The sequence below is a fragment of the Rhopalosiphum padi genome, chromosome 2, assembly GCF_020882245.1.
Source record: "Rhopalosiphum padi isolate XX-2018 chromosome 2, ASM2088224v1, whole genome shotgun sequence".
Classification (NCBI taxonomy): domain Eukaryota; kingdom Metazoa; phylum Arthropoda; class Insecta; order Hemiptera; family Aphididae; genus Rhopalosiphum; species Rhopalosiphum padi.
Genome location: NC_083598.1, coordinates 41,260,507 through 41,286,872, shown reverse-complemented (window position 1 = coordinate 41,286,872; position 26,366 = coordinate 41,260,507). Strand labels below are relative to the sequence as shown.

At 29.2% G+C, this 26,366-nt stretch overlaps 1 protein-coding gene across 7 annotated transcripts in view; it reads left to right on the top strand.

Annotated features, from left to right (window-relative positions):
• Nucleotides 1-23,572, top strand: part of LOC132919568 (potassium voltage-gated channel subfamily H member 2) — a 120,732-nt gene extending 97,160 nt beyond the window's left edge. For 5 of the 7 annotated variants that reach the window (XM_060981265.1, XM_060981268.1, XM_060981269.1 and 2 more), the window contains 20 exons: nt 10,555-10,801; nt 11,151-11,338; nt 12,931-12,960; nt 14,137-14,412; nt 14,658-14,778; nt 15,094-15,254; nt 15,316-15,464; nt 15,536-15,678; nt 15,744-15,937; nt 16,004-16,227; nt 16,325-16,458; nt 16,782-16,877; nt 16,970-17,065; nt 17,139-17,321; nt 17,773-17,981; nt 18,099-18,202; nt 18,293-18,422; nt 21,741-21,799; nt 22,044-22,212; nt 22,947-23,572. In XM_060981265.1, the coding sequence (XP_060837248.1) occupies nt 10,555-10,801; nt 11,151-11,338; nt 12,931-12,960; nt 14,137-14,412; nt 14,658-14,778; nt 15,094-15,254; nt 15,316-15,464; nt 15,536-15,678; nt 15,744-15,937; nt 16,004-16,227; nt 16,325-16,458; nt 16,782-16,877; nt 16,970-17,065; nt 17,139-17,321; nt 17,773-17,981; nt 18,099-18,202; nt 18,293-18,422; nt 21,741-21,799; nt 22,044-22,212; nt 22,947-23,033 (3,000 nt within the window). In that variant the 3' untranslated portion in view covers nt 23,034-23,572. The remainder of the gene's footprint in view (nt 1-10,554; nt 10,802-11,150; nt 11,339-12,930; nt 12,961-14,136; nt 14,413-14,657; nt 14,779-15,093; nt 15,255-15,315; nt 15,465-15,535; nt 15,679-15,743; nt 15,938-16,003; nt 16,228-16,324; nt 16,459-16,781; nt 16,878-16,969; nt 17,066-17,138; nt 17,322-17,772; nt 17,982-18,098; nt 18,203-18,292; nt 18,423-21,740; nt 21,800-22,043; nt 22,213-22,946) is intronic. The other 2 variants (XM_060981267.1, XM_060981270.1) reach the window with 2 other exon arrangements.
• The last annotated feature ends 2,794 nt before the right edge of the window (nt 23,573-26,366 follow it).

Below are 26,366 nucleotides of genomic sequence, written 5' to 3'. Positions count from 1 at the left end.
AATTTGGGTCATTAATATATGTGTTACCGATACGGTGAAACCTCGTTTACGGGCTGTACATTCTCAATAGTGGGTGGGAGAAATGGAGAATAACCGTTCTAATAGCAGAAAACCCTCCTAGTAGGGGATACCATTATTAAACTCACCTGTATGTGGTGCCCGTTATTGAGGGAGGTTTCGCTGCATAGTGTTGTATGGTTTTTCTAAACGTTAACTACTGTTTATGTCATTCGTTTTACACGGAATGTTCGAATAACATCGTCTATTTAATATTATAATCATGTCCACGAGCGTATGATGAATATTTTAATGATTCCATATAATTCAGTAGTAGTTTGTGCCACTCAAAACAATTAATTCCAATCAAACCATCAGTTGTAAATAAATAAATAATAATTGGATACATTCTTGGAAACTTTTTTATTGGAGTATTAAAAACTTAAGTTTTTTTCAACAATAAGAAGGGATAAATAATTTTGAAGTTTAACATTGTTTTTTATCCCCGTGGCGGCCATAGCTGCGTGTCAAGTGCTGGATATAGTTTGCAGTTTACATAATCATTTATTTATCAACTTTTTTGGTATTGATTTCGATCGCCGAAAAGCATATTTTGTCTCGTCAGTTTATATTCGACCATTAGTAATGAATTCTGGTTATATTGTGTTTGTGCTGCAAAACTTTCGATGACAACGACGGGTATTCAATCAATAGTAGTACCTCCCTTTCGAGGTATGCGTTTATATTGTGTAGGTTTTTTTCTTTTTAGAGTAGCCAGACAATGTTTTTTCTAAACATATTTAATATATTTACCTCTGTACTTGTGCTCGAAGTCCAGGAATCGTTTAACCCAATAAGGGTAAAATTATTTTATTCAAAAACACACAAACAAACCTTTACAGTCTATAAAGTGATTTAATATATCAATACAAGCTAATACCTAACAAAACATATCAAGTACTTATACTTCAGATATTATATTACATTAATTCATTGGTGCATGAAAACGGTTTAAATATAATATTTCATTGCCTACTATAGGTTCGTTCCTTAATTGATTGGTTATGTATTGCAGTTTCAAACGTATTAAATTACTATACATATAGTATATAATCGAAAATTTCTAAACATCTCTAAATGCCTAAGTGTTGTAAAAAAAATGTTTACTAAAAAAATACGTTTTAATATATTGATCAATAATTATAACAATGCTAGTTAGTAGGCATAAACAACAGAGATGTAGAAATATCTGACCAATTAAATCATGTCGAGTACGATATAAACATATAAACTTTAGATGTCTTAAAACATTAAATTTAATAGTTGAAGTGATATTTAAGTAATAAAATTAATTCGTCATTAAAGGACATAACAATTATATGTCTTTGACATTAATCAACGTGTAAAATTGATATAAGCGGCAAGTGCTATAGTCGGTTAACTGTTGGCTTATAAGTTATAACACATAAAATCAATAAAAGAAACGGTACAGCTTATTCTTTATTAATATACATTTATTATTATAGCATTGTGTTCTAAACGTATCTATAAGGGTGCACAAAACCTGAAAAATGATGTATAATTATATAAAAAAAAATATATTTGTTTTTTTTTACAAAATTATTTTGTAGGTAGGTACTTATTTACAGAGTACTTGACAGTCTACTTTTCAAACACTAAAACACCTTTTACAAAAATTAGCCCTCTTCAGTAATGGTATTAAATATTTGTATGATTAAATTTTATTTAAACTGTAATACAAAATAAAATAATAATAAATTAAAAACAACAAAAAAACACTGATATTAATTATAACTGGAAAATAAGATATTAATATGGGAAAATCCTTAAAGTTATAAAATGTTATATACAGTGAAAACTTCCTGAACACTCCTAAATAGTGGATAGGTACCTCTAAATAGCAGACAAAATGTCGACGATTTCATGTCTGGTATTTTAAGGTTTCGCTGTATTTTAAGTTTGTAAATGTGTAACTATATTTAATTTGTACTCAAAACTGACTTATAGTACCCATTTCGTTTTATAAGATAAAATATTAGAGTTGTTAAATTTCATATAATAGATATAACTATTATAATTTTTCCAATTAATTTGAAATATTTTACTCTAAAGTATACAAAAAACTTAATTTATTCAATAGCAAAGAAATTCTTAATTATGAGTTATCGTTATGTTCATTGTCTTAGACAATCTCATTATATAAAGTAAATAAACTTTTTATTTAACAGTTGAGCACTGCGAAGTGCGAATACTGTGTTAAAGTTTAAATTAATACGAACAGAATGAATCGAATATTTAATACAATATTAACTTCACGCTATATCTTTCATGCAAGAAACTATTTAATATTGATGCGAATTGACCATTTATCATATAGTATTTAAAATAATTGAATATTCTATTTAATTAAATATACGAAATTTAATATTCTGGTCATAACAATTATCAGATATAAGTTTGACAAATAGCATTATTCGTTTATCCGCAATTATTATTGATTCTATTCAGTTAGTATGCTGCAGCTGCTAACTAAATACAATTAGTATTTTCATCCTCGTAAAATTATATTAATTAAGGATTACAAACTTCTTAACATATGATGTTCTTTAAATTAGATTATAATACTCCAGTTATTTCAACTTGAACTTTCCAATTAAAATATTTGATCCAATTTAGTGTTCTATACAAGTTGTACATAGGTTTATCAAAAACTGGATTTGAGTTTTCATACAATTTATCCAAACAGATTAAAGTTTACTTCCTTTACGTATAACTTTTCTTCACTCTTATAGTTGGCTATACGACGTATTATCATGATTAGATATAATATAATCTGTGGTTGACAGCCCTCCATAGAATGATAATTATATTTGGATCTGCCTTAATCAGTGGTGGTGCAAACTATTTTACATTGCGTCGATCAAATATTCACACAGACTAGTTGTTTTTTCTACATACACAAATAATTAAACACCGTTATGCATGACACATTAAAAATTGTGTAAAATGGGAAATTAATATCAAAATGTAATAATCAAGTAACAGGTATACACAATCGCGTACATTTTAACTTATTCGCAACGTAAACTATGTATAATATATATATATATTTATATACTATATAGTAGTTTATCAATAGTATTTTACTATTTTAATACACCAGAAAAATAGGTAGGGAAATGTGTCGAACAAGGTACAATAATATTGATGTCGTTAACTAAATTATTTATAGCTGCTATGACCATAAGGCTATAGGCCTAAAATATAATAATAATAATATTTTTAATTGTGCCACCTGTTGCCTGTGTATAATAATATCGTTCATTAATATTTATTTTACTATTTGTTAATTATAATTAATTTAATCAATCATAATATTGTATTCGTAAGGTCACAACAGACATAGTTAGTACACAAATGTATATACTCCCCCCTTATTATGTTTTGGTTATAGTTGTAACATAAATTATAAACCTAAAAGCAAACATAGATTTAAAATATATCGCAGGGTTAACAACTATATACTATAAATAACAATCAACAATATTTAGTTCCTAATTAAAACAATATTTGCATATAGTAAATAAATATAATACCTAACTAATATTTAAACACTTATTTATACACACACACACACACATATATATATATATATATAATTATGTCATATATATTTTGAGCACTGCGTTGAATGTTATCAGTCAAGTCACAAAGTTTCTACAAAGTTGAAATTGTAATTAAAATTTGTTATTTCAGCATTATCTGGACTTTGGCACATTTTCATGTGCGTCTCTAATTATCACATTTAGTCAGATCGGTTTATACATTTGAGCACATCGCAATTTCATTAAAAGGAAGAAAGTTTCATCAAGACTTTAAATATGGCCGAAAAATAATACATTATTAATTTACTGGCAATAGTGATTAAACAATAAAAAATAAGTGAGCTAGCCTTTGGTCTCTGCTGTACGCGGTACGCCTGTACTTTAGGCGCCAAGTGGGTTACTATTGTGTGTTAAATTCGTATTCAATTATATTCGTATTATTGTAAAAAAGAAAAACAAATCTAAGCGGAGATAGAATTATATCGCTAAATATCATCATGATATGTTTTTTTTTAATATAGTATTATTATTTATTTTATTTGGTTTTATAATTTTACAATATTTGGTGGCAATTTAAAGTATCTATAGTTATTCGTTTTTGAATTACGTAAAAAAAATAAAATCCATTTTGTCAAAAATTGGATTTGCGTAAAAATTCCTATTTTTTCTTATTTTTTTTTTTTTTGTTTTCCCGACTATAAAATTTACTTTTAAGAATCTTTTACTTTTACCAACTAGATCCAATTTTTTATCAGATAGCACGCTCATCTTTAATAATCGAAGCAGTAAACCCTAAAAAGTGTTTATAGACATTTACAAAAAAAGCCATCATTGTAAAATCAATACATTCATTGCTTCATTCAGAATTTAAAAATATAAAATAAAAAATAATATAATTATAAAAAAAAACAAACAAATATAAATAAAAATAAATAATTATATTATAACCAAATAAAAAATTGTGATTCGTTGTTACAAGTATTGCATTAATATAAAAATAATAAAAAAATTAATAACTAGAATAAACAGTTAGTTAGTAGTTTTTTTTTTTACTTATTTACATTTTATAATATCACGATTTCAATGACCTTAATCACTAAAATATAACAGTAAACAATAGTAATTATAAAATGTTAGATACATTTATAAACCGTGTAACTAATCCTTATAGCTTATTATAATATCACGAATTGAATAAAATAAATCCAATTTTAATATATTTTCGATGTTTTTACATTATCTATGCCAACATTTGTGTAGATATGCTTCTTCAGTGCGTAGTTGACATATCATAATAATATATATATTATTACAAAAAACAATAAAAAAATAATATATGCATCCTATAATATATTCTATTATCTGCATAATGTATACATGATTTTATCATGTAGGTATACATATTGTATAGTGTATTGTACATTTGTACTGTATATTTAGATTATCTACGATATTTAAACGACATATGAAATCGTATAAAATTTATAGGACACGCTCGCTGAAAGATATTTTTGAATCGATCCGCAATACCTACAATAATAATAATCGTTGGATTCGCATAACCGTAATCTGTGTGTGTATATAGACATCAAATAATATACTTACGAAATAATAACGGCCATACGTTTATAAAATCGAAATCATAACATTATTATTTCGCACGATCGTGATAAGACTACTCGCCGTTCGACGATACAACTGTTTACGGTTTAGTCGGGCTTATGGTGATTTCGATATTTACCCAATGTGGGTACACTCTTTTACGGTGATATTGAATTGAGTCCATGCTATTTTTATGTGTTTGAATTGAGTCCAGCTTATTATCTTAATATCTTTGAATTGAGTCCGTGTAGATAAAATGCAATAACTACCTACACAGTAAAAGTCATTCAAAATTAAATGCTTTTTTTTCATTCCATTCGAGACATCCAAATATTTTTTTTTCTCGTGGACACTCTTCTGGGGATACAGTTTAATATATATATAAAATTAAAAAGCAAAGTAAAAAAGACCATGTAAAGATTTATTAGTAAAAGAAAACTTTTTACGGTAGCAGACAAACAAATATATAAATAAGCAAGTTTGGAGATTTGACTTTTTAAAATCTGTGTCATTTAAATTTTTAACAGCCACTATTTAATTATTAACATTATTATATGTCACATAATTATTATTATTATTAAAAACAATATAAACAATCAAAATATATCAATAATAAGCTGAAGAGATTCAACTCGAACAATCTAACAATATTGGTCGGACTCAACTCTGATAACCCTAAAGTATTTGCGGACTCAATTTAATGTCAGCCCTCTTTTACAGTTTTAAGTTTAAGTGTATACAGGATGGACCATCATATTTTCTAATTTTCCTCTAAGATCTGCACAAGTAAATGTGAAAACACGATGAACCAATTCTGTACAATATATTTTTAGTCTGCAGGATCGTAGATAAGGTTTTTATGCTTTTTATCGCTGGCAGATACAGAAAATTACATTTTTGGTGGCCTACTTTATATAACTATAATAATAATAATACCTAAAAATAATGGATTATTGATAAATTATATAATTTTTAAAGTTAAGAATATGAAATGTATTTTCCTTAAATATAAATATAAATCTCTTTTTTTTTAAGATTATTGGTTATTTACCTTATTCTTGCTTATATTTTATTCTTCCGATAATAAGGTCAACCCATTTAGTGTCAATAACTATACTGTTCACTTATTTAATTAATAAAATAAAGTAATTTATTATAAATAATAAGTAATTCAAAACAAGTAATTGATACGTACAAAAGTTACAAAAAAAAAAATAATAAAAATAAAAATAAATTACTAAAGTAGGGATCTGTCATCCCCTTTTTAACTCCTCGTAAATACGTTAATGACATTCCACTATTCGGCATATACGTAAGAGAATGTTACACTTACTCGGCGATAAAACGACACGACGCACTCTTACGAACGAACCCCTCACGACTACGCGATTAACAATTATTGTATACTCGTAATATAATATATACCGATAATACCCGAAACGTGTATGTACACAAAACCAACACCAGTAAATACGGTTGATTGACATCGTTTTGTGTAGGTACGCGGGACCGTTTTGTATTGAACGCAGTCGATGTGATTTCCATTTAATGTGTTTTTCTTTTTTCAACACTCTATATAGGGTGATTCACAAAGCATGATCACGTCCCTTTTTCTTCTTCGATAATACAATTATCTAAAATCTGATTTTAGAAATTATTAAAAGTTGTTAAAATCCATATTTTACAATTTTAGACATTTTTTTGTTCTACTTGAGGAATGTCCTGGGGTGAAAAAAACTTCTGTTTTACAAACAATATAGCCTCTATTCTCGTTAAAATTATTTAGTGGATAGTTTTTCAGACAATTTTGACTATCAAAATCTAAATCTAAACTAGTAGTTTTTGAGTTGTTTAACTTTGAGTACAAAGGATAATAGGTCTATGATAATGGATTTGGAAGATATGAGGTCTGGGGTAATTTGAAAATTTATATTAATCTATTAATATTTATAGTTTATAAAATGGTCTGATTATAATAAATATTATATCTGATGGTATTACATTAATTGTATATCTTTTCAAAACAATTTTTAAGGGCTATAATTTTTGGTATAAACATTTTAATAACTGGAAAACTTAATAATAGTTAGAATTTCAAATTGGGTGCATAACAATTTTCAAAAATATAAACATTAAATATAGTAAAAAATGGGAATTTCATTTGAAAACCAGAAGTTTGTTTCGCTACAGTTTACTGGCAAGAAATCTCAAGAATTTAAAGCTATGCTCTTTAAGTATATTATGTTTAATAATTTATACAACAGAAGTTTGAATAAATTCATTATTAAATGAAAAGGGATGAGCATACTTGGTGAGTCACCCAGTATATAAGGTGAGACCATGTGGTACAGTTATATACAGTGATGTTTTGCTTGCTATTTCGAATTTATTATGACTTACGTATTATTGTTATTTTTTTCATCGACTTTTGCGTACAAGGATAGATATTGTTGATGTTATGGCTTCCCGTTTTCTCCGTAGACATATAATAATACTATTATTTTAGATCTGGTCGGACGTCGTACAACGAACACTCATTTTTAACTCGAATGACGTTTAACCACAGTAGCTAGACAGTCCACGCCTAAACCTAATTATAGTTATTATTTTCGTTTCTTTTTGAACGTTGACATTTTCGTATTTTTTTTAGTCACTAACGATGTATAATATGATATACCTACTGGCTTTTCGACGTCCAGCTGTTAAACGTGTAAAGCGCAATAAAGCTTTGTTTTGGTCGACAGAGGTAATTTAAAAGAGTTTTGTCCACCTACCAAAGTGAACAAAATCAATTACATACCCCTGCGGTCGTGACAGTTTTCATCGATATACGTTTACATTTGATAATATCATATATTACAGTGATTGACATTTAATATTGCAGGTATACAACTTATAACGCACAGTGCTTTTGACAAACACATAACCAATAACAATACATTATGATACATAGTATATGGTTATAAATATACGTAAATATATATATATATATATATAAACACCAGTATGTACCACTATATATATAATATTGCTGTTAATAATTATAATACGTTTATGTCCGGACAAAGACGAGATAAAAACATGTGGTTTTAATGAAAACCGTAGTTTAGATGACAAAACGCGTTCTATAACGGATGTTATTGTTGTTTTTTTGTACGATTGTTCCCTTATTAAATTCAGAACAAAAACTAATTTCGGAGACGTCCGCATTTTTACGGTGACGTGTATTGTACATTTGTACGTACACGTATCAAACATTTTTTTTGCGAAAAACCCGATTACAATATTTCTCATAAGCGTAGTAATTCGAACTGATCCTTCAGTTGCAACGTGTCCGAGAAAATCGAGATTTTTTTTACGGCGTACACGGACGAACACGTCCAGATGATCTAAATCGGTATATTCCGCGGTTGCTACGGCGGCGCGAAGGCGACGGTGACGACGACGACGACGACGACAACGATGATGATATTATAACGATCGTAGTGTGTTATCGAACTACAAGAGTTGTCGGTTGTCGCGCGATGTATTATTATTCCACAACCATCACCCTCTCGACACGATGTATAATAGATGCAGAAGCCGTAAAAATATTTATATTATTTTTACGCTACATTATATTATTGTTATAATACATTTTCGTATACGCATGCGTAGTTAAGAGGACGCCAAACCCGCGAGTGTTTTCTCTGTCTTACACACCAGATACGTGCACAACTGCACATCTAGAATTTCCGTTCAGCAAAGCCAAAAAGTTACAACACACTGAGTTATTATCAAACTTAAAGATAAGAAAATCTTCTTGAGCACCTCTCGATAACAAATAATTAATTCTTTACGAAACATTGGTAATGTAAATTTAGTCTTACCAGATATCCAAATGTACGTAGGGGGCGGCCAAACCACCAAACTTACAAAAAATATCCAAGTATTCCGATATAATAATTGATATACGGTATTAACACGTACACCTTTCTATTCTTTCAATCACACTTAATATTCTGATCGATACACAGAGATCATATTCAAAACTTGCGCAGCTTCTATAAACCAATCCCGCTTGGCCGCAACCATTCAAACATGGGATTTCAGAGACCTTCACTCAAATAATAATATATCGGGAAGACCACATAGGTATTAGCTTATTATATCCGAATTAATATTAATTAATATCAAGTAAAAAATCTTATTTATATCTGGGTGAAACCTGAGGGGTGTATTTTATATTTGTATCAGTCAATTCATGCGTACTCTGTAGACGCTTATTTTAAAAACAAAAATCATTTATGGTTAATTTTTTATTAAAAAATACAATTGTATAAATAAAAACGGGTTATGAACATTTTAAAAGTTTAATTATTATAAACATAGTTATAATTCGTGTTAAAATTTAAACTTAAATAAAAACTGTACGGTTTACCCACGTTGCCACGTGTCATAGACAATATTCTGAGCTCTAGTTTGTTAATAGTTCAATTTGTTGTACTATTAAATAGACAAATACACATTATCGGTTTTGCTCAATGCAGATTTGCCATGTTATACGTTGCAACATCGTCGGACGGAGACAACACATGTGGGTTCGGCGTCCTCTTAAGTGGCTACTAAAAGTAAAATCGTATATACTGCACACGGCGGACCCAATTCCGACGGGGACGGCATCACATACACATACACACACGTGTTTACCATGTTTCCGCCCAGCAGGAGTCTGCGGCCGAACGGACTGTTCGGTTCGGTTCGGTTCCCCACTCGCGGGCCCCGTCCGCCCACGGCCGGTCCTCATAACCGCCGATGTTTTCAGTGCGGACCGACCCTCTCGAACGTCAAGACATTTACAGATCTGTCGATCTCCGCGGATCAGGACCTCGTTAGCATTTAATACGACAACGCCGCGACATCGAGCCACTCTTGCCCACTTTAGGGTATTGCGCATAGTGGCGAAATATATATACATTATATATTACTATTATATGACGAATTACGGTGGCGACGTTATAGCGTATGGAGCTTCAACAAATGCAATCCCCGATAATCACAGTACGTGACCCGTCGGGTTTATAATATATACCGCCGTCTACAGTGAACTACAGTGATTTAGTATGTACTCCGTGACGATGACAAAGACGAACGATAGATATTATATAAGCCGTATAATTACTTCGTTGTCGTCGTCATCGTCGCCGCTACAGTTTAATCACGTATACGCACCCGTCATATTCGCGTTCCGACGATCATTATATTATCATATTATTTACTATTCGTTTTTGTATATTTATATATTTATATTACGATTTATTATTCTTACTGTAATCATCATGTTAAATAGGTGTTATCGCTGGGCGCGGATATACTACCCGAGTACAAGCTCCAGTCTCCCAAGATCCACAAGTGGACGATACTGCACTACAGTCCGTTCAAGGCGGTATGGGATTGGATAATCCTGTTGCTGGTCATCTACACCGCCATATTTACGCCGTATTTCGCCGCGTTCCTGCTAAACGAACCGCACTTCAAAGGTCCCCGGCCGCTGAGGTTCAGTTTCGAAGACCCGCTGGTGGTGGTCGATTTTTTTGGTAAGTTTCGTCGAATTTTCCATCTGCGGTTTCCGCACATAATTTATACCATAATATAACCGTAAAAACGTAGTAGTATGAGATATTTTAATGTAATGTAGTAATCATATTTTTATAGTTTACGTATACCTACTGCCGTATTATTATAATATTATCCTCGAGCCACTGCGTAATTTTACATTTGAACTACTATCGTCCCCGTGCGCCGTTGATCAATTTTTTTTTTTTGTTACAAATTCGTGGAAAACACACTCATACACACCCAGCCAAATATATTGTTCTTCGATTCGGTTTCTGTTATTCGTGTCATTATTATGTACACGTATATAACAATGCCTTCCGTTTTCAGTGGATATAACGTTCATAATAGACATCGCCATTAACTTCCGTACCACTTACGTGAATAAGAACGACGAGGTGGTATCGGCGCCTAGCAAGATTGCGTTGAATTATTTCCGTGGATGGTTCCTGATCGATTTAGTTGCCGCAATACCTTTCGACCTTTTGATCGCTGGATCGTCGGCTGAGACGGACGAGGTACGATCTTTATTTACTCACTATAAAATTACAATATTTTTAAACAGACGCCGACAACTGCGCGCACAAGTGTCACATCTCGTTCTTAGTGCGTGTATGCGAGATAAACAAATGGATGTATTAAAAATTTAGTTAGGATGTTCATCACCTAAAATACTCTAAAAAATGCATGCAAATATGAATAAAAATATCAAATTTTGCACATTATACGATCAAATGTACGTTATAATAAAATGCGTTAGAATTGAATTATTCATTATTTATTCAAAATATACCATGAATTATTTAATAGAAACTACACATTTTATATTTGTGCGTTTGCGTGAGTTGTTATACCAATAATAATACACCTTGGAATCCATGTACACAATACCCATAGGAAAAATATGTCAGTAAAACGTATGACACGCTTGTGTAGAGTGAACGAGCTGCGTTCCTGTTCGAGGTAAATCTAATAATAAAATAAAAATATTTTCAAATCTTCTTATTAAATTAGTTTTTCATCTTTTTTTCCACCCTTCACTCTCAACTATACGGGATCCGCAATTCTGAAATGTTCTTGGAAATTTAAAATTGAAGATGAGCGATCTAAAATATATCTAATGTATATATAAGCTATACAGATAAAGTTAAATAAAGATTAAAACAAAAAGATTGGAAAATAATATTTAATTATTTATATTGTAATATTTTGTTAAAATTTCAATAAAAAAAATAAAAAATGTATTATTATATTACGTCATACTCCTACAAGACAAATTTAAAATGTAAACCACTAAAACAATAAAATATAAGTAAAAGTCATAAACATCCTAACCTTAATGATAACGAACATTAGAAAATATACAAAATTTTCGTAAAATACTGATGGTAATGCGTATTATAGATTAAAGGATATACACCTATATCGACATATTTTGATGATGAGTATATTTATAATTATATTGTGCTCAGTTATATGAATAAATATCGTAAATAACCCTTTCAGAGTCAATAAAATCATGCATGATAATGATTTATTAAAATGTACAATCCTTGAGTTTTTGTAGTGTATTTAGTGTAGTGTTTTTGTAGATTATACTCGTATTATGTTATAGCCTACACCCGATTACCATCCATTTGTTTATCAACCACACGTTTTTATATCACTGATTGAAAAAATAAAAAAGTTACAACTTAAATAGTAGTTTTCACTACCCATACAGTCAATACGTTTAAAAAAATATGTATTTATGATATTGACATCGGCCTGACACCATTTCAGATCTCGTACATCAATAAATACACTCAGCTCGTGGCGAAAAAAATATACATACCTAATGTTTTTTTAATTTTACGTAATTTTATAGTGTTCTTTTTCTTAGCAAATAACTAGACGATTATATATTTTATTATTATTATTATTATTATTATAGCCATTAGATTGTGTGTGACTAATATATGACAATAATTATATACATATTTTGTAGTATCACAATAAATATGATTTTGAAGTGACAAATTGTAAACTATAGGAGTATTATACCACAGCGTGGTTGTGTTTAAACATTTATTTAATATCACCCTTAACAATAGTTTGATAATCGTTTCAGTTGACTCAGGAAACACAGAAGCCCGAAGAGGTTTGTTTGATCGGACAAAATATTTAGTGTAGTGCGTAGGCCTTAGAACGGATGACGTAGATATACTGTATAATATATTATTATTATTATTATTATATGAATAAAGTAGTGTTTTGTATATTATTCTAATATTTTAAAAACACCATAAAATAAGTAGTGTCTTAGTTTGGTAGCGTCGTGGTAATTTCGCATATAGTATGATATCACCTATCACTTTTTATTATTAATATTATTATTACGTATTTAGTAATTATATATATTCATATATATATATTTACGCATTTTTTCAGTGTAACAATGCTATTATGCATAATGATCTGTACCGGACAGTGACGACGGACGAGTTTAATATTAATTTCGTCTAATCGTCATTGACGTATAATACGGAGTGATCTATTTAACGTATGACACTTATTATTTCCAAAAACACTATAATGTTTTAAACAACAATTTAAAGTCGTTACAAAACGGAATTTTTGCAGAAAAAATGTTTACTTTTTTGAATGACATCACATATATTTTTCATTTCATATTAAGTAACATAATATTATTTGAAGTATTATTTTAATGTATAAAAATCTAATTTTGGACAAGTAATTAATTATTTTATTAGTTATAAGCTTATAACTTATAAGTATAACGTATTGAGAACGAAGTAGTGAACCAACATTTTGCACGGTACCTCTGTACCACCCCACACTCCACACCGCTTAATTAAACACGATTATACTTATAACCCATAATATTCTAGTCCAAAATTTGATTATTATATGGAAGTACTCCAAAAATATTCTACTTTAGAATAACACTATTAAAAAAATACGATATCCATAAAAAAGCAAAAAAGTTAAAAATTATTAAAAATAGTAAGAATATATATTTTATAGAAAAATGTTGATTAAAACATAAAATTAAAAAAAAATCATTTTGAAAACTAATAGTTTTTGAAATAATGAGCTTCTTGCGTTAAATAGATCATCCAGTAAAGTGCAGTAGAAATCTGGCTTGGAAGTCGCAAATTTTTACAACTGCAATAATATTATACAATAATAATATTATACTTTGCGTACCCGCTGTATAATAATATCAATATTAATTATAACGTAATAATAATATGATAATATAAGACTGTAATAACGCCCGGCATCGCCCGCATGGCGATTGATACGATTGCAGACCACGACACTCATCGGCCTCCTGAAGACCGCCAGACTGCTGAGGCTGGTCCGGGTGGCGCGGAAGATCGACAGGTATTCGGAATACGGTGCGGCTGTGTTGCTTCTGCTGATGGCTACGTTCGCGCTGATAGCCCACTGGCTGGCGTGCATATGGTACGCGATCGGGAACGCGGAGCGGCGACACGTGGACAGCAAAGTAGGGTGGCTGGACATATTAGCCAACGACACGCACCAGTATTACTCGACCAACAACACGGGTGGACCGAGCATAAGGGTGAGTGATCGATGCGTGACGTGTCGCGATATGTACGTATGTGAACTGACCACATGCAATTCGCAAGATGCATTCGGAAGAAAAGGGTCTTAATAATATGTGCCTTACGGTACATTTTATTCAATGCGGTTCGTGTCCGGTTAATGTGTGATTTAAACCCCTTTTCGGCCATTCTATACATTGAAAATACACCGTACGCCACCTGTTGATCGATACATTAATTGTAATGGGTTTTTTTTTTCCAGTCGAGGTACATTACAGCGCTGTATTTCACATTCAGCTCGTTGACTTCTGTGGGGTTCGGAAATGTAGCGCCCAACACCGACGCGGAGAAAGCGTTCACCATATGCGTGATGCTCGTCGGATGTAAGTGAATAGATTGATGGTGTGCGATGTGTTGGCCTCTCTTGCGACGCTTGACACATTATTCACGCACATACTATTTTTTTTTTTATCTTAAAATAGATTTTCCCCTATTATTTAAGACTTTGTAGAAAAAAAAACATTATCTGAGTCCGATCGAAACGCGTATACTCATGTGACATGTATGTATATAATACAATATTTCTAAGAACGCGATTTAATTTGACAATTTGAGTTTTTTTTTACATTTTTTTTTATTAAATGCTTTTTTTACCTATATTATGTTCATTAATCCGTGATTTTTATTTTTTTTTAAAGCTCTTATGTATGCCAGTATATTCGGTAATGTATCCGCAATTATTCAAAGGTTATACTCCGGAACAGCCAGGTATCATACCCAAATGCTCAGGGTTCGAGAATTTATTAGATTTCATCAAATACCAAATCCATTAAGGCAAAGGCTCGAAGAATATTTTCAAGTAATATTATAATCGATTTTTCCGAAAAGTTCGTTCTAGAAATTATTTTTTTATTTTTTAGCATGCTTGGACATACACTAATGGTATTGACATGAATAGTGTACTTAAGGGTTTCCCTGAATGTTTGCAAGCCGATATTTGTCTCCATCTTAATAGGAATTTGTTGAAAAATTGTTCAGCTTTCAATGGTGCTTCACCCGGATGTTTGAGGTGAATAATATTAATTAAATAAGCTTTTGATTTCATATTTAAATATGCAAAATATAAATATAAATATTTAGAGCTCTATCTTTGAAATTCCGAACGACACATGCACCGCCCGGTGATACTTTAGTGCATCAAGGAGACGTTCTCACCTCTTTGTATTTCATATCACGTGGTTCCATTGAAATATTGAAAGACAATGTAGTAATGGCCATATTAAGTAAGTGCTTTATACGCGTTAATATCTATTTAAAAATATATTTATTTTTATTTAATTCATTTTAGGTAAAAACGATATTTTCGGAGAAAATCCATGCAAGCATGCTACGATTGGAAAATCGTGTTGCAACGTACGAGCATTGACTTACTGCGATCTTCACAAAATAGATAGAAACGATTTGCTCGAAGTTTTAGATTTGTATCCAGAATTTTATCATTCATTTAAAGAAAATCTGGAGATAACATACTACATGCGAGATGTAAATAAATAAACGCAATTGCTATGAACAAATACTTATAAAATAAATATTTGATTTGGCAATTAGGAAACACAAGTAGGCGTGGATCCTAGAGCCGGCAGGTTTAGTAGAAAAATTAGGTCAAGATCTAGTTCACAAGAACCTATTGGAGGTACAGCCAACATTGGTGCGACAAAAAAATATTACCACAGCTTTCATAGAGGGGTATCTGAAAGTTGTATTGGTCCATCAGAGCCACTAAGAGATGATACAAATGAGAACGACAACGTCATGTCCGAGTTTAACAACAAGTGAGTCACATACAGTGTTTATTTATTTTTTTTACATTTATGTATGTATAATATTATGTATGTTGTGAATGATTATAAATATTTATTATAATTATAGTGAGAAGTATGCAGAAGGACATGGAATTCTAGAATTTTCCACTGATAAAGCTGGCCAAGATGTAACGCCGATGAATTTAAAATTTGATGACGAAGCAATACAGAATCGAGTATCAACCTTAAATTCAATTTCCGGTTAGTAAATCGCTATTTTTTTTAATCTAACTTATTTTTAAACAAGTATTTTCTTTGTGTCAATAAAGACAAGTATAAATAATAATACTTACAGATAATTATATAGTCAATGATTAGACGAAGGACGACAAAGTTATTTTTAGAACTTTTTTTACTCTTCTTTGATTGTATTGTTTTGATTAATTATATTAACATAGTTATACAAAAGGTTAACAGGAATTGTTACCTAAGCTTTTTTATGCGCTTTGAACCCGACAATTAATAGCGTTTTCTGTAAGCTGAATGATTATTATTTGTTATTTTTCTTGTTTGGGCGGGTTCAGGCATGTTCAGCCAACTCAAACGTAGTGTGACCGACATTCGCTTGCATGGCCTATCGCAAAAACCACATGGCAGGGACGAGGAAAATGGGAAACCTGGTAAATAAATGGGATAGGCATAATGTATACTGCGTATATCTAAATATTATTTTTTCACCGACGACAATTTCTGTTTTTACGATCATGTCTAGGAAACTCTGGTGGTTTAAAGACATCGACATCTCATAAACACTTATTCGCATCTCAGTGTAACGAGAACCAACCACTTCTTGAACACCAGTTACCTAGTGAGAAATTGATTAATTAAATGTCAACATTTAAAAATTCATCAACTGGATTTGACCGTAATAAAATGCTTAGTTTCAGAGTCTTCTGCGCTGCATCAACAACACAAAGAAAATAGTAGCGAGCACACCAGTGTACAAAACATGTCGGCAGCTGGTTTCAGTACGACTGCATCGTCACATTATGGGACCCCAACAGCCCAGAGCCCCTTACATTCCGCTTGTAAAGCACAAACCCCACCATTTCCCACCACATCTAGTAAATAATCTTGATTAATTACTATAATTATGACAAAAACTGAACACATAAATCACTCAAATATCTATGTTAAAAACATACATAATTTTGTATGTACCTATAATACATATATATTATATACGATGCAATTAACATTAAATTCTACACGAGGTCATTTATATAAATAATAACAGAGTAAAAATATCTGGACTAATTATTAAATACAAATAATAATATATACTTTTAGCAGATTTATCTATTAATATCAAATATTTAAAAAATTAAAATATATGATATACTAGTGAAAATGTTATATTTAATATTATATTGTAAGAAACTATTATATAAAAACATATGTGTATTATAATTAGTCATAGTTTATACGTTTAAAATTAACTTTATTTGAACTCTGAATTAATGTTCTCATTTTATTTTAAGTACTAACAACAAATAATTCAATTTTTTAAATTAGTGTCTGTGATCGCTGATAATACGACTGTGATAACGCCTCCATCACCGCAACGTGTCATAACATGTTCGCAGTGTGGGCACTCCGATGTGCATTATCGTATAGACAGACTATCCAAGCAGCTCGATAGCTTGGAACTGTCCGTCTCTAGTGATATCAAAACGATATTGCATATACTTAAATATAAGAACGGCGAATTTTTGACAACAGAAGTGAGTATTGTAAAATATGTTTATAAAAATAAATTAAATATCTGTTGATATATTTGTCCCATGTACATTTCTTATCAATATAATAATATGTGTATTCAAAAACTATATTATTTTTAGTCTCGGCCAGATGGATGTAGATTACGGCCGTCGCCTATAAAGAAGACATCAAGTATACCAACAAGCGATCACTTGCCTAGACCCACGTTGGCAGTAAAATTTAGGTGATGACAACAATTAATTACTATTTTAACAACATTTATTTATGTTACGTTTAATAATTTTAATGAAATTTAATATAAATTGTATTTTAGAAGCTCATCACAAGATGAAATGAAAAGCGATAGCCGGTGTCGACAGCAAGCGTCTCCAGTACGGCAATCGTCTGATCCTCAAGCCACCATTCCAAGGCGGAGTTATTCCCAGCCTCACGATCTCTGTCAGGTACGATATTAATTTAATTTATTTCGATCAAAATAATTTTTACAATAAATTGGGTACCTTATAAGTACCTTATATTAGAATATATATATATATATATCATTTTAGACTACATACACGTAACTTTTAACATTACACCTATCTATATGGTTATTCAGATTAGTAACTATGCATTGTTATATAATATTCAAGAATGTTTAAGTTGTTAATCGCAAAAAACAATAAACAAAAGATTTTTATTTTTGTGCAAAATTTAATACTAGTAAATGTGATTAGTAATACTATAGTTTACATGATTTAAAAAACAACAGAGATCAAATAAAAATATTCAGTTTTAAAATAATTTTACTTGGTAGGTACACTATTAGAAGTATACTGTGTATAGTGTATAATATAAACGTGAATTGATAAAATAACATTGTTATGTAAAACAAATAAGTTACATTATATGATAATAAACATTTTTGACATCAAACAAAAATTATTCATTACAAAAATTAGATTCAACAACAAACGCGGAAATCCTTTAATAATGTCAATATAGTCCAGGTATATTGTGGGGAAATAACAGAGTTATTGTACTTTTAGCTATAATGGTTTTAAAGATAAAACCCTGGGACAGCGTAAATACTAAATACTAATAACAATGTCGAATTGTTTTCATTTCACGGGTACTGATCGTGTGCTAATAATAGATATTTTAAACAGTGAAAAATCAATGAAACGACTAGATTTATTTAGTATATTATACAATCTCAAAAGTTACACAAATGTAAATTACCAGATATTGAGGTGAAATTATCACAGTAAAATGAATATCTACACAGGAGACAATTTATAGGAAATTAAATTCCCAAAAAAAAAATATAAAATATTGTAATGATTTTTTTATATTCCTATTATAATATTAATAAGACTAAGAGATACGTAATAAAATCACAAAAATCGAATAATGAGAAATGCTATCCAATAATTATAGTTATAATATATGATTTATATATTTTTTATTATTTTTGTTACAACCTGATATATTATATTATTATATTATAACTGATGGTGTAATGTTTGAACGATTTTTAAAATGAATTGTTTTTTATTACATCTAATAAAATTTTTCTATCACCATAATGTTTAGATATTAACTTGATAAATATAAATTTTATTTTAATAACAGTGAATCATATTTTAATGGCAGTTAAAAGCATTTGTATAATACCAATATTATTTTTAGTGTTGTTTTTTTAAGATATAAATTATTCCTTTTATTTGGTCTTTTTTTTTTGTTACGCAACATATTTATTATTCATTTCAACATTAAGGACCACTAGCTAAAAGGAATGACAGACTAATTCGACCAATTTTATGACTTATTGAAAGCTATATAGTAATTAAATATTTATAGAATAGTTTATTTTTACATCATTTTAATATTAGATTGAATGAAATAGTTTAAGTTTAGACTATAGTTCTTATATTTCATCCAAAAATGAATAAAATGTAAATTACAGACTAAAGGATCGCGCTCTTTCAATAACCTGAGTGTACTTGAAAAAGTCAAGAGTTTTAGAAACGTGAATTTTTCGTGGTGTTTTTTCTGTGTCGCATGTGCTTGAGTCATCAACATTTTTTAAAAAGATCAAAAAATTATGCTATCGTATAAAATAGTGACTAAGTACGATGAGATATAAAACTACAAGCTTTCATTTAATTTCATAAGTAATAAAAACGCATAATTAAATAGAATAATAGATGCATATTGCAGTTTCAGCATTATTACTTTTGCAGAATTATTTAATTTATTTTTATTTAAATAAAATGACTAAGCATTGTTGTTATCATCTAATACGATTAAAATCAAATCCCATTTCGACCAATATATATAATTGAACATCGGTATATTGTTGTAAGGTATAAAAGTAGTCCTTGCGTGTTGAACAAATACAAACCTTTACATTTGATCCGCTTTCGAGGTTGCCAAACTTTTCCTAAAATAAAATAACTTTTATTAACTACGATAAAATCGTCCGTTGGTATTTGATTCGGTCATATAACTGCAGTATACTTACACATTACAGGATGTATCGGAGATTAAGTAAAGTGCACACAACTATTGAAACCCAATTCCTTGGTAATATCTTGGAAATGTTCAACGTTAGAATATTGATCGTGTTCACAAACCTGCAGCAGTATATTTTATTAGTTCGTTTGTGCGTATTGTCTAGTCCAGTGGTCTTCAACCGTCAACTCATTGTGTGAGCTTAAAAATTAGGTCATCATCATATATATATATACTTTGATAATAAAAAACAGATTCCAATCTTACACTTTTATAATGTCTATGAAATTTTTATTTATTAATTTTATACCAATCCAGCTTTAGCCAAATATTTAACCATTTAATGATAAAAAAAATTAATTTCAAACAATACTCATTGTTATGTAAATAAAACAATATTATATTAAAGCACTCACTTCAAATTGTGTACTGACATAGTTTTTTACATGAGTCCCGTTAAATATATAATTAACAAAACTGGTTACGGATCAAAAAAGGATGAATACCGCTGGTCTAGTCTATATTATACTAAATATCACCTAGTTAATGACTTACTATGACAATTATTTGGTAAACATATTATATATATTTACATGGAGAACTACTGTCGACAATTTTTATTATTTTCAGATGTCAACCCTGCAATTATTGCGTAACAGTACGTTTGATATCGTTACTAAACATATGCGTCACGCATATTTTATTATTAGGGCTGTGAATTAGTAGAAAAGTACATTTCTTTTTGGTAATTGTAAAGAGTAGCTTTGTTAGTACATAATTTTAATTATGTAATAACAAATCCATTTATGAAACTTTTATTTTGCATTTTTGACGGTTTTAATTTTTTAGGTTATTTTTTGCCTTTTTTAAGTTCATTTCCAGTATTTTTAATTAAATTTCGTCAATTAACATCTTTTAAAACCTTTAAAAAAAATGTTTCAGCCATTTCAGGCGAATAGCATTATTAAAGAATCAATCAACTTCAAAATCAAAATTAAAATACAATCAACTTTTTTATAATTTTTTTTTTTATTATATAAATACAACAAAAGTATTTAATTTTTTTTTATATATATAATTGTACATACTTCGTTAAAGCTAATTTTTTTTTTAATATTAAAAAAAAACAATCAAGTGCTTATAACGAGGTGGTTAATTATAATTATAATATTGCTATATTTGGTTAATTCTAATGGTATTATGATAATTAATTAAATAAAATCGTAAAACTAATAGGTTACAATAATTTTTTATCGTATTTACAGACCCAACAGAGCCGTTTTGTAAGGGATACGCCATCGGCTAACCTATTCGATGTATCCAAGTGAGTATATACGATATAACATAGTATACCTACATAATGGATAAAGTACAAAAAAAAAAACATTGTAGAATGTTCAAAAAATAAAAACGAAAAATAAACATTATTATTATGATTTTTAATAATACGAATATTAAGACTCGGACACATTTAATATAAAAGAAATATTTTTTATAAAACGCATAGCAATATTGTATACTTTATAGTACCTATTCTAATAAATATTTCTTATGCACGTGATGTATAGCGTGACGACTGCAGCAGACGCCACACCACCGGTTGCCAGTCTGAAACGACAACAGTTCGCCAGTTTGCGGTGTACGACTAGTTGTTCCAGCGACGAAGGCAACATAATAGAGTTCACTCCGCTGGCGCCACTGGCGCCACTGGCCAGGCTAGACTCGTTGCACGAAATGGTACGCGCGTCGCAACATTATTATTATATATTATTTAATATCTTATATATAGGTATACGTATTATTATTGTTTTTATTGTAGTTGGGACTCATAGGGACGCGGTCGTACAGTAATAGTAGTAACCAGCGGTTAGGGGGTTGGTTATATTTTTGCAGTGGATGGTTAGGGCGAGTGGTATAATACGTCTGGTTCTCGAGACTAGTCGAAATGCGTTTTTATTGTTTTTTTTCGTTTTTCGATTTCGCGTCGTGATCGTGGCCAGTACAATAAAACAAATATCGAATCGTTTGCCGGCGTTGTGTGATATATTTCTCGCGCAATAATGGCACGCGAAAAGCCAATCGTCGATAGCTCCGTAAAAGCTATTTTGTCAGTGTCGAACGTGTGCAACGTCGAGAGCGCGCAAATTAAACGCCGCTGCGGCAGACTGAAAACATTATTTTCCTCAACTGCGGCCGTTTCGTACTTTTCATATTACAGTTTTGAAAGTTATAACTTATATTTTAGTTGTTGCCGTATCTATATACTGATATCAACACACATCGACGCGAATCTTTCGGTATTGTATTTGAATTCGGTCAATTCGTCTCGAAAAATTTAAAAAAAAATTATCCTTTATTATTATTACTCGCGCACAAAATAACGGGTGTCATCAAATAGATAATACACGTGTGAATTGAGATTCACTTCGACCTTAATATGATACTATCGTTTTGATTTGTTCGTCCAACAGGATACATCCGAGACGCAGAGCCGCACGAGCAGTACGACGGCCAGTCCAACGCACCAACAACAACAACAACAAGGGACCGGTTTCTAGCGTCGTCACCCATTGACGAGGGCGCGATCATATATTCACGAGCTTGTTTTTGACTCTTCGTTTCTTTTTGTTTTCTTTAATTTTTTTTTTTACATAATTCACGAAAAGCTTTGCTCTCGAGTAAAATATACGTACATCCACTATAATATATAATATGTTGAAATTTGTATTCGTAATCACATGTTTTTAAAGAAAAATAACAAAACAAAATATTTAGCGTTATTTTTGTTAAAAATTATCTACGGTTTTTATATACGCTGTAAAAAAAAAAAAGACGAATAATTTTTGATAGGGGTTTTAGAAGATCGAATTTCATTTTAGATAGACAAGCGTCGACGGGGAATTATGTATTATTATAATATTATATACTTGGTTTTTATTATGTAAACTATGAAATATTGAATTTTTATATATTTAATTTTAGGCATAATTTGCTTATTTTTTATCAATAGCAATTTTTAAAACACTGTTTGCCTTTTAGAAAGCCATTTGTACATTTTTTGTTTTGTTATAGTAAATATTTAATGTTCGTTCATTAATTACCTGTTCTACGTCATTGCCACTGAGCCCAGCTTCCAGTTATTTATCCGATACTCAATTATTTCGTTATTACCGATCTATAAATTAAATAATATGCAATATTTGTTTTAAATCAGGTCCGTGTTACTCTTAAACGCATTGAATTCTTCCTTTCCGTATTTGTGAATGTATTTTCCCATTGTTTGTAGAAACTTTAAACCTCGTTTTTTATGTATCATTTTTCCGGTATATTAATTGTGATTCTACAATGTTATAATATGCTAACAATATTGTCTGTGCAATAATAATAACAATAATAATGATTGTTTATATCCACGTGCTCACGTTAATTATTGTAAAATTTTTACATTTTATATTTTATAAGTAAACAAAAAAAAATAATTATTGAAGAACACCAATATAATTCCTGTTACAATTTGTTTACCACCATCAATATTTTATTTTATATCGTTTTGTTACTATAAACTATATATTAAAACAATCAACTGTATTGTAGTTTTAAACAAACAAATTCCAAATTTGCAACGAGACGCAAAACAATTTATATAATGACTGTTGTACCAACTATTATCAATCGAAATAAACTGTAGAAAAATAAAACTTATTGATATTATTTTAAATTTTAATACATAATTTATCTTAAAAAGTATGTATTGCATTAATTAATTTTGAACAATTGGAAGTTTTCAACAATATACTAGAATGAGAGTTTTTTTCTTTGTTCAAAAACATTGGAAGAAATAATACTTATTAATTATTTATATAGGTACCTACTTATAATGTTAATGTACTTAAATATATTTAAATTTATTTAAATTATTATAAGTTAAATAATTACGTTTTTAAACGGCCCTGTAACAGGGTTAGAGTTTTACTTGAAAATAATATTATAATATTCTAAAATTAATAATGTGTAAAGCATATAACTATTTCGTATTAGTAGACTCATTGTGTACTCATAAAAAGAAATATTATATTTTTTACTAAACATAAAACGTCATTACGTATATTCAATAGAGATACAACTAATAAAAGTATATTTGAAGTAGGTATAATAAAATAATATTTTAAATAAAATTAAAATGACATAAAAAAACATATCAGCCACAAATTATTTTTAATTACCCAAACATTTTTTATATTAAATATATTTATTTTAATTAGTAATTATATAAAATAATAGTACCTATACTTTTTGACTGGTTAGTATTATTATATTAAAATGTAATTGTCATTATACTTTAAATTAACATTATTTCTTCTAAATATTTTGTTTATATTTATATCTATTATACTAAAATTTAGATAAGCTATTATAGGTAATACTTAAAAACAAGACTGGATAAAATGTATTAGGAGTTCATAAGCTACATTATTTATTATATTGGTTAATAAATTGTAATTTATAGAAAAACAGTAACAAAAATTATATTTAACATATAATAAAACATATTATTATTACTGTTTAACGATTATTATTATTTTTATCACTTGGTCTAAATATACTATTTATTTATAATGTACAGCTGAACTAATTTTTTAAAAAAAGGGTAAATATCTAAAATTAAAATATGAATATTTTATATTGAATTATTGATTCAGCCATACTGGAGACCATGTCTCATTTAACATGCAATTTTTTTAAATTCTCAATAAAATTGTGTTTATCTTTATCATATACAAATAGTTTGCTTATTTGCTGAGAAACAAAAAGTTTTTAAATTTATTATGTAACCAAAGTCCTAAATTAATATAAAAAAATATTATATACATTTATTGCATCTAGTACCCAATTATTTAATTTATTAAACCGATGGATTTCAATAAAATACTACCTATTTTAAAAATAAAAATGATTAATAGAAAGTTGGCTATAAATTATAATAATATTAAATAATATATAATTATTAAATAGTAAAATTCTAATGTGATTATTGGCTGATTTCAGATAAAAATGATAGCTATCAGACATTTAAGAGTGAAAAAATTACCCACGAGTCCGATAGAGTCATGCCATCTTTTGCAAAAGCGTTTCGCTATAATTTAAATATACCACTAAACATTAAATAAGCAGGAGTCAGGTCAGAATTTGCCAACTAAACAATTGTCAAGTTACAATATGAAATAAAGATAATTGAAATATAGATGAAAATTATCATCATTATTATTATTATGAAAATTTACAGAGACCACCTACGACGATGTTAATTAAACACCGTTTTCGGTATCAGCATTACTAGTTTAGAAAAACATCTACGTTCGTTTTTCAACTCCAATAGTTTGCTCGGCAAATAGCGAACACAATTAATAGGGTGTAATAGCTTCCCGTCAGGATTCCTGGTCTCAAATGTACCAAGTAAGTACAACTTAAAATTTATATTATTATCGAAACATTTTACTGAAAATGTACATAGTATTTTAAACAAGTTTAATGCAATGTATACTAAATGTTTGCAATGTACCGTCTGAAAGCAGAGCAGTAGCGTTATAATATTTTTTTAATAAATTAACTAATAGAAGCAATTACATGTTTAAATAAAATCACATAATAGAAATAAATAAGTTAAATTTATGCAATTTTATTAGATGCTCATAGGTTAATGGTTAGAATATAAACTACTTATTACGTAAACTATAACCTAATACAAGTATAATACAATATTATTAGACCAACATAAATTTTCCAATGACCATGATTACATTTAATATAAATAAATAAATTACTTTGTAGATCAATTTATAATATTTTCGTAATGGTAGAAGTTTTTCCATATAAATATACAAAATATACCA